Source organism: Dendrobium catenatum, unplaced genomic scaffold (genome assembly GCF_001605985.2).
Source record: "Dendrobium catenatum unplaced genomic scaffold, ASM160598v2 fragScaff_scaffold_655, whole genome shotgun sequence".
Lineage (NCBI taxonomy): Eukaryota > Viridiplantae > Streptophyta > Magnoliopsida > Asparagales > Orchidaceae > Dendrobium > Dendrobium catenatum.
The window spans coordinates 454,302-464,448 of record NW_021319117.1 but is presented as its reverse complement, the minus strand read 5'-3'; the positions used below and the strand labels follow the sequence as shown (position 1 = coordinate 464,448).

The 10,147-nt window shown below is 34.5% G+C and overlaps 1 protein-coding gene across 2 annotated transcripts in view; it reads left to right on the top strand.

The window, feature by feature from the left end:
* Positions 1 to 10,147, top strand: part of LOC110104557 (B3 domain-containing protein Os05g0481400) — a 19,444-nt gene extending 9,297 nt beyond the window's left edge. For both annotated transcript variants that reach the window (XM_028695542.1, XM_020833712.2), the window contains 4 exons: positions 2,449 to 2,489; positions 2,573 to 2,741; positions 2,832 to 3,038; positions 9,627 to 10,147. In XM_028695542.1, coding sequence (XP_028551375.1) covers positions 2,449 to 2,489; positions 2,573 to 2,741; positions 2,832 to 3,038; positions 9,627 to 9,845 — 636 coding nt within the window. In that variant the 3' untranslated portion in view covers positions 9,846 to 10,147. The remainder of the gene's footprint in view (positions 1 to 2,448; positions 2,490 to 2,572; positions 2,742 to 2,831; positions 3,039 to 9,626) is intronic.

Here is a 10,147-nt window from a genome sequence, read left to right as displayed (position 1 = left end):
TTATAATTTTTATATAGTTTGCGCCATGTTCAAAATGGCGCGCGCCGCGCCTTGCGCCATGTTCAAAATGGCGCGCGCCGCGCCGTGCGCTATGCGCCATGGCTCCAAAGGGACCTTTGCGCCATGGTGCGCCATTCGCCGTTAACAGGTATGGTCCAATTCAACTTGAATAGAGTCGAGTCGACACGAAAAATGTGTCAACAATATATTAATTGCTTGTACACTAAGTGCGTGCAAAGAAAATAAGAATTATAAAATAATATTATTTTATTTTAACAACTATTTAATTTGTATATTCTAGTCTAATTGCACATACACCAATGCACGTTAATGGTATTTTTATAAATCCATAACATAATAAAAATAGAAAATTAACAAATAGTATAATATTATTATTTTTTAAAATATAAAAAATTTTGAAATTTTTATTTCAATCAAGCTCAATCTTGTCATTATTGAATGATAAAATGATTCCATCATAAATGAACATAGATTAATAAACATTTCAAGCTAATTAAGAAAATAATATCACTAAAAAAAAGGAGTATATTGACGTACTTCGTGATTGCTAATACAATCTCTATGAAGAGTAGTTTCATTGGAAAGAATTATAACAGCACAGATAAACATAAAATTTGATAAAACATATAAAAATCAAAATATGTCCAATATTATTTAAAAATAAAAAATAGATAAATAGAGGACAAAATTAAATTACACTGGTAAAAAAATTCATTGCATATAATTAAAAACATTAGAGTAATGTAGGTTTAGCTTAGCCCTGAGTAAAGTTGTGTTGAAGTTGAAATGCAAATTATCAGCTACGTTAGCAATACATAAAAAAAATTATGAACAATAAACTATAATTCAAATTGGAACGGATGAACTCGAAATAAATTACCAAATGATAGATGAACAAAAAAGAGAGAATTAAAAAATAATGGTTTAGAGAAGGAATTTCTTAACTTTATTGTATGGTAGGTAGGGGATTGATTTATGATTATGTCGTTCTGACAAAGAATGAGTATTTTGGCATAAATGAAGGTGTATTAGTGGAATTCAGCATCATCTGAGAACTATTGAAAATTCAATCCAGTTGTTGAAGCAAACTTTACGTTCCTGAAAGTTTTGTTCGTCTCTCTAATATTAAAACCAATGGAGTTTTCACTATTCTCTACATCATCAACTATCTTGAGTAATAATTGACGAATGAGAGCACCAGAAAATTGCATTGGTAGGAGCTATGAAAATGGGTCCAAAGGGAAATCCCTCAGCTTGGGAAATTAGGTCATAAGCATCAAATTTGTTAGGCTAGTTCTTCATAATCTGCTTGGCTCTTTAAGAGACCGAGCTAAATAATGCCTATGAACTACTAGGATTAGCTAAGATATTTGCATACATATTAGAACACTCAAATGAGTAAATCCTAAAGCATCATAAAACTTATTTAGCAATATTTGAATAAACTTTGATTCATTTTAGCCTTGTCTAAACTTAATCAAACCATATTCAAACTCTTGGTCAAAAATATGTTCAATTCTTGATCAATCAAGTTCGATTTGAAGAGGGTTTTCAATCAAGATTTCAAGTAAGGTTCGAATAAGTTTGAAGAAGGCTAAAATGAATCTTTCATTTTCGAAAATGATTGAAAAATTTATGCTCATGTTTCGATGATTGTTAAGATTATTCATTGGTGATTTATTCATCTTATTTATAGAAAATATAGCTGGAATATGGCTTTAAAATGACAACTAGCACATAATGAAGTTTCTTGGCCAAGGGATTTAGGGTTTAGAGTGTAAAGCTTGTTTTCAACCCTTAAAGACAAACAAAAAAAATCACGAACATTCAAATATAATGATTAGGGTGAGATCGTTGCCATGAAGTTTTGCCCAAATATGCACACTCTGCAATCATCAAAAACGCAGAAGGAATAGATGTAGTGCTGCATAACACTGCTCAGAGAGGGTTTTCTGTGTATTTGTTCAAAAGTATGGATATTTTTGTTCGAAGGGAATTTCTGATCATATTTCCTCAATGAGCATATTTTTCCAGTTTAGGGTATTATGGGGCATTTAAACTCATATTTTCGTATAAACCCTATGTATGTATATATACATAGGATTTAGGGTTCACAAAATTATATTTTACAGTTTCCATTTTGGGAAAATTTTAGCTACCCATTGCTGAACTCATCATTCTAGTTCAATGATGTATCATATTTTTCAATCACTTCTTTTTTTAATTTTTTTCACTTCTAAGTATAACTTTCTGATATTTAGAGGTTTGCATTGAAAGATAAACAAATTATTCGATTCCTTGACTGCTAGTTATCACTAAAGAATTTGATTCGTCTGGAATGACATCTGTTAGCTTTATTTACTTTGCTGAGTTCTATTTAGTAGAAAGGCAAAGCAGACTACTGAAATAGTTAAAGGTTTGTATCAGGTTGTGGATTCTGGCAAAAGGAGATTATACTATCGCAGGAGGTTTAGTAGTAACATTTTTTGAGTTTATTTTGTTGATATCGATTTCTTCTGTTGATGTTACTTCTTTTTTATTCCATTGGAAGTTGTAAGAGCGAACCCATTGGAAGAGAATATACTGGAAGAATAGCTTCTTATGAAGAAAAAGTTGTTGCCCTGAAGAAAGCTGAGATGCTTCTAACTGAGGTGTCATCTAATCACCCCTCCTTTGTTAAATCAATGCTTCGTTCGCATGTGTCCAGTTGTTTTTGGCTTGTAAGTATACCTTCTTTTGATGCTTATTGTATTACTGCTTTTAAAATGCTGATTTGCAGACTGATAATCTAACCCTTCTTTCTCTTTGAGGGTCTACCGACAAAGTTTTGCAGGGATCATCTTCCTCTATGTGAGACAAAAATGATTTTAGAAGATGAGGAGGGTGAAGAACACGAAGCAATTTATATTGGTAGGCGCACTGGCCTTAGTGGTGGGTGGAGAAGCTTCGCAGTGGACCATAAATTGGAAGATGGAGATGCCTTAGTGTTCAAGCTGATTGAATTAAGCAGATTTAAGGTATTATTCATTTTCAATTGTTTCTTGAATCTTATTTCTAGCATGTCGTACATGCTCTTGATAGCGGGCTAATTATTCTTGTTGTATTAAACCATTTGCAATGGTCCAATCCTTTTTTTTTTTGGCATTAAATTGCATCTCTCATTTTTCTGGCGCCCTTCATGCACAAATCATATAAATAATCCCTTCTACACAAAGCTAATTATTCAAATTACCAAGTACTTAGTGAAACTTGCTATGAAGTAGTGATGTGAAACATATATGGAAACATGAATTGCTTAGGAATTAATAACAAGTTGTTAAGTTTTGCTAATTTTAAATTCAGTGTTTCACCAAGATTAGATTCTAGGAGTTCGTAGTTGTAGTTATGCTTTGGCATGCGGTTACAAGAAAGAATAACAGAACAATTTAAAATAAAATAAACTTATAGTAAAGCCAAAGGCATAAACAACAGAAATCCACCATTTAACAAATAGAAATTTCACCTTGAGTTCCCCTCACTTACACTCTTGAGGTGGTTTTAACGGAAGAATAATTTTAGCAAATTTAAAGATGCCACCCAAAAACAGGAAGCACCTCTAGTAGTGCCCAACAAAAAGTTAGCCAGAGGTGAAGAAGTTGGTGGATGTCCGATAACTCGCCACTGTCCGGAGATTTGGTGTTCCTCTATGGCAGACGTCAATGTGAAAATGATTTGGTCGACGTAGTCGTCGATCTCTAAGTTGAGGTTGAAGAAGGGAGACAAGAGGATATCTACTCTTCCTTGAAGATCATGCACGAATCCATGATCGTGTTCGGGATCAGTCATTCATGGGGGAGAGAAGTCTCTTCAATTCCAGGACGGCCCAAAGTGGCCGGCGGTTTGATGGAGAGGAAGAGAGGTCAGCCAGCTTGGAGAGCCCTGGGGTTAGGGATTTAGGTAATAAGAGGAATCAAGAGGAGAGGAGGGAATTAATTCCTTGATTAATTTACCTTGCTTAGAAATTAATATTGGAATTAATTTGAGAGAGGAGGGTTCAAATTCTCTAATTAGTGGAGGGATTATGGGGGGATTGGGTTTTAATTAGGAAATAAAAGTGGAGGAGAGAGAGAGGGGAGGGGATGGCAGTAACAAAGGGAGAGAGGGAGTGGGGGTCGGCGGCTTGTGTGGGGATTAATGGGATTAATTAAGAGGGGGGTGGGGGGAAGTTAATTGGAGAGAGAAAAGGGTAGAGAGGGGGGCTGGCCAAGAGATGGGGGTTGGGAATGTCCACATACAATGTATGTGAATCATTGCATTAATTATTGATTGGGGAATCAAATCTGAATTAATTTAAGATTTATGGTGATTGAGGGAATTCCTAAAATAGGTGTAGTCTATTTAGGAAAGAATTTAAATTCAAATTCATTAAGAAACTTTCCAAATCTAATGAAGGCTATATTTGGAAAGTAATAAATAGGTAATTAGAGGGGAATCAATGGTTAGTGTGTGTGTGTGTGTGTGAGGGGGGTGGGAGGGGGGGGCTAGGGCTTTGGGGAAAGTGGTCGGCGATGTGGAGGTGAATGGTGTAGATTGGTCGACAGTTTTGGAGTTGGGGAGAGGATGAATGGGGGGGGTAGGCGGCTAGGGGTTTGGGGAAAGTGGCCGGCGGTGTAGGGGTGAATGGTGGAGATTGGTCGACGGTTTTGGAGTTGGGGAGAGGGTTGGTTGAGCCGGAGAGTTTGGGGTGGAGGGAATATCTTGGCCGACGTTAGGAGGAAGATTGGGGGAGGCTGGTGGTCTGAAGGAAAGGGAGGGGTGGCCGGTGGAGGGGAAAGAGATGGGGAGGTAGACTGTGAGCCTGGACTCTTCCGACGACTGACGGGTATTGCCTTTGCCCTTACCTAGGGACTTGTCCTTCTCAAGAACTCTCAACAATCGAGGGAACTAGAAAGCTTGAAAATTTTTATTGATCAATAATTAACCTCATACAATAGTGAAGGGCTCTATATATAGGCATTAAAATAAAAGAGAAGCAAAAGACTAAAATGCCCTTTGGGCTACATCATGAACTAAACCCTCTCGGGGGTACAATAGTAAACCAGAACATAAATAAAAATAAAATACATAAATGCATCATAAATAAAGACTCTGAATCGTATCCGTCGATCTACGATTCCTCCAATAATAGACGCATCAAAATCTCCTACTGATGTCCTCATAAGGTAGCTAAGTTATTTTGAAGGTAGCTAAGTTTCTTATTTCAAACTTGGCTCACTTGTTTAATCTGCCATATATTAAAAAAGCTAAAACTCTTTTTGTTTCTTTCTTTTTTTTTTTCTTTGACATACTGCGTTCTATAGAATTGCTCATGGACATCTTCAATGGTTGTAACATGAAAAGTTAGCTGCTTTCAAACAATATACAGTTGCTAAAAGTTAGGAAAACAATAGTTAGTTATCCAGAAAATATCTTTCATTTATCATTGCCCTCAAGTTTAGCAAGTCTGCATAAGGCTTTCCATTATCTAATTCAACAAAATGATAATTGTTGGAGTGAGGGTACCAAATATCTTAAAACGAAAGCTTCACTTGGATTAAGAATAATGTGCTATAAACAAAATAAAAGAGGAAAACCACAAATAGAATACACTGAGGATTTGGCTTCCACCAAGTCTAAGTCCACAAGAGATTAGAGAGGATCTAAACTACTAACAAAAAATGCAGCAAACATGTACAAAATAAGAGCACTCACTAGCCCTTTTTCAATTCCAAGTGAATCCATGTTTAAAAGAAGGAGAAGAAAGTCCTAAGAATCTCACGTGAAGAAATTTCCTCAGAAACAAACTCATTCCTATTGCAGCACTGCTAATGCCACTAGTACTTCATAAACCCTAAAATCCGAGGGTATTCTTAGAAGAAACCTACCTTCATCAAGTCATTGCATGCATACCAAGGAAGGAAATAAACATAAAACAAGAATGACCCCAATTCTAGATTCCAAATCTATCGAAATGCCAAAATAAGCAAGGGAATATTCCTAGTTATATTGAGTCAATAATAATAGTAACTAATATTTTAAAATTTCCTTGAAGCACTTTATATGATCCAACTCTTTCTCAAAATTTTCTACATGTAAGTATGATGATTGGAAGATACTTGTGTCCATTAAAAATATTTATTAGGGAAGCTATCATTTGTATGTGATATTAAAACTACAACCTTTTGACCTAAAAATTAAGCTTCACAAGTAATTACTCTCTAAAATTGCATTCTTCTTTTATCCATAGTATTACAGACCATTTAGCAATAGTGAAATCATCATATGCATGTGTGGGCTTATTGATCTCGGAAAAATCTGTCTTTTAAGCAAATTCGCTCGGACATGATAGCTTACTTGGCCTCCCTCATGACTCTTCTTAGTTTATCTTGTCTAGAAATCAATCCTCTTGGTACTGAGATCAGCCTACTCGGCACACCTTCCTAGAAATTGAAAAACTTCCCATAATACATTCGAATAACTCAGCCCTCTTCAAAATGATTTCCTCGAGATCCAAGTGCTCCCTGCGTACTCGATGCTATGTTCAAACTCATTCTTGGTCTAAAGTTAGATAACTCTAAAAATATATTTTGTTTGATTTTGATTTTTAAAAACATTTTAATCAAAGAATAAAATGTATTATGTTGTTTTTATTATTTTTGGAAAGTAATTGATTTGTTTTAAAGATCTTGAAACAATTTTTTTGGTATTTAAATTTTTTTCCAACCAAAATCTGGCATCTATGCCCCTTAATTTTCTTGGCGTTGAACTCTCCCTTGAAGGTGGCTATGAACTCTCCCTTCAAGGTCACACCTAATGACCATGGGAATATCCTTTCTCGATAAACTTTGCTCAGCACAAATTCCCTTATATATACAACCATCGGTCCAAATATAATTGTCCCAATCATGCTGTGAATTTACAACAAAGATTTTGTAGTAGAGATCGCCGATAGACATGATATTCATCTCCTCCGTCCCTCTTCTCTTCACAATAACCATTGCCAGCATCTTCACCATCATTGTTCCCTTAATGATTAGCCATATTCACAATGTTAACCATCAAAATAATCCTCTTAAGAACGTTCTATGGAAGATTGAATTGGATAAGATCCTAAAAGCAACAAACTTAGGATTCATTTGGGACAACTTTCTTATTGCTTTGTAAAGCTAATTTTTAATACAATTTTTTTAAAAAAAAATCTGAGAAAAAACAGTGGTCTAAAGCTGTTTCGAATGAAGCCTTAATTCAAATTAAGGAATTAATAATAACATTTAATTTAAGAAAAATCTTAGATTAAATGCAAAAACAAACCAAATAAAAAAAATATCTAAATTAAACATGCTAAAATTAGGATCTCATTAGTGCATTTGCCAAGGCACCCAATTACTCGCCGAGAAGCAGGTGCATTCACCTAGATGCCCACGTACTTGCTGGCTTTATTAATTATTCAATAGCACTATCATTAACAACTCAACATTTCTCTCTGAGGTCACCTAGTTACTTGTTGAGACATTGGTGAATTTGTCATGATCACCCAGGTAATCGCAAAGGCGCTAGTACATTTACCTAGTAGCTCGAGTGTTTGTAGACACAATAGTGTATTCAATGAGATCGCTAAGGTACTTATCGAGATGCTTATGTACTCGTTGAGGTGCCCATTCACTTGTGTCACTTGTTAGGGCTCCTTTGTATATCCTGACTTAACCTAGCATATTTCTTGCACTTGCAACTTGCTAGTGCACTCACCCACTCATTTTGGGCAAATTTAGATTCTCTCCTATATAAATATGGCTTCTCGCTTACGCTAAACTTGTCACCCTTGATATATTGTTATAGAGAGTTGATGGATTGTCATTCGTATTAGCTTTAAACTATAATTTTCTCTTGAATGTTTTTTACATTTTTTGCAATTTTTTTAAATTTGTATGCATTTATCTAGATTTAAATCTGAAATAGTTTATATTGGGATTTAGAGTAATTTTAAAATTAAGATTCTCTATGGTTAAGATGGAGATATTATTAGTAGAATTCAAGTTGGATGGATGAAATGAAGGGACGCATCGGGCCTATTGTGTCATAGAAAAATACCCTCAAACTTGAAGGAAAATCTTATAAGATGGTCGTGAGATTTGTAAGGTTTTATGGTGCAGAATGTTGTTCATTAAAAGAGAAGAATAAAATTAAGTGTTGTAGAGATGAGTGTGCTCAGGTGAGGATTGTGATTACACTTAGAGACAAAATGTGAAATTAGTATACATGTGAAAATGTTTAGTAGTTTCAGTGGCAGATAAGATTAGAGAGAGTCGCCTTAGATGGTTTTGTCAGGTGAAACGTCTGCCTTTAATGAACCTATTAGGAGAGTAGATGTATTAGATTTAGCCTATGCTAAAAAAGGTAGAGGTAAACCTAATAAGACATGGTTAGAAAATATTAAAAAGGACTTTTTATTAAATTTAAATGAGAATTTGACTCTTAATAAACACAATGAAAAAAAAAACGAATTATATAGCCAACCCCACGTAGTTGTTGTAAGATAAAGGCTTGATGTTGTTGTTGTTGTATTATACAAATTATTCTTATATAGAGAAACTATATTTCAAGAGTAACATATAAATCTAGGGACTCTGAGAGGGCCAAACACAATTTAAAGAACATTTATCTCATTAACAGGGTCAAACAAGGTCCCTTTAGCTTTTCTCATCTAGGGTTTGTGATCTCGCAACAATAGTATGTATAATAATAATAATAATAATAATAATAACTTTCATACAATATAATGAAGAAAAATCAGTTGGAATGTAAGACTCAAACCTATCTTTGAATCTTTGTTCAGAAGGAAATATTAAAAATAAAGGTTTAATAGAGGCTCAAATAAAGTTGGAAAATAATTCAAACCTATGTTCAAACACTGTTTTGAAGCTAATGGTTGAGCATTAGTTTTGAACTCAATTCAAATGAAATTCTATCAAAGTATGATGATGGTTCTCGAACAACATTTGAACCTCCTATTATAAGTTTGAATTTTATTCGACCCTTATTTGCACCCTCATTTCAAGACTAGTTGGAACCTAGTTTCACATCTATTGAACAAATATAAATTTGAAATAGATGTCCAAATTAGTTTAAATAAGGTTCGAATGCTGCATATGGGGTTTGAACATTTTTCATTTCCTAACCAAGGTTTCTCTTTTCATCTTCTTCATATTATAGCTTAATACTGTCGACATTGCAAGAGCTGATGAATGAAAAGCATCGACACTAACCCTGAACGTAAGGTTAGTTAAAAGATTGCTCTGAAAACCTGCGACAAATCAATCACTAAAGCTCTATAGAAAAGAAAAGTTCTAGCAATTTTCTTGTTTGAACATTCTCTTAAATATGAAAAAGGAATACATTTTGGATCTGAAATGAAGTTTCGGTCATATTTCTCAAAAAGCAAGTATATTTGTCCAAATGCGGCTAGTACATGGCATTTAAAGTCAAATTATATCTATGTATGTATCTAAGGAACAAAATTGGTGAAGTCCTTAACAGTTTTACACATTAAAATTTTGTTTTGTTTATGAGATTTTGGGCTGAATTGGCAGATACACATTGTAAAGGCTATTGTGGGATCAACTGAAGCTAAAGATGAAAAAGCCCTTTATGAAGATCCTTGTGCCTCTATAGAATCGATAAAAACAGCGGATTCGTCCTGTGAGAGTAAATCATCCCTCTTTGCGATTCAAGTTCCAAAAAATAAATCAGAAGATCTATCCAGAAATGCAAGGAAGCGAAAGCAAAGCAAACCAAGGCCTTCTAACTGAGCCAAAGCATACAGAAAGTGATCTTCTCTTGACTTTACACTTAGGGACATGGTATGTATTCTAGGAATTTTTGATAGGCAATCTTACAGAACCTCACATAGCACTCACCTGTACTTTTTTGTCTCTATTGCCCCTTCCAAATCAAAGTGAATTTAAGATCCTGTTGAGCTAGGTTAGCCTTTAGGTTTTTGCATTATGTGGGGTTGTAGACATTTGTTATCCTAAATGACTATGTCAACTGCTGCATGTATTTTGAAATCTGGCTTAATATTTGACTATATTGCAGCATCTTTTTGATATAA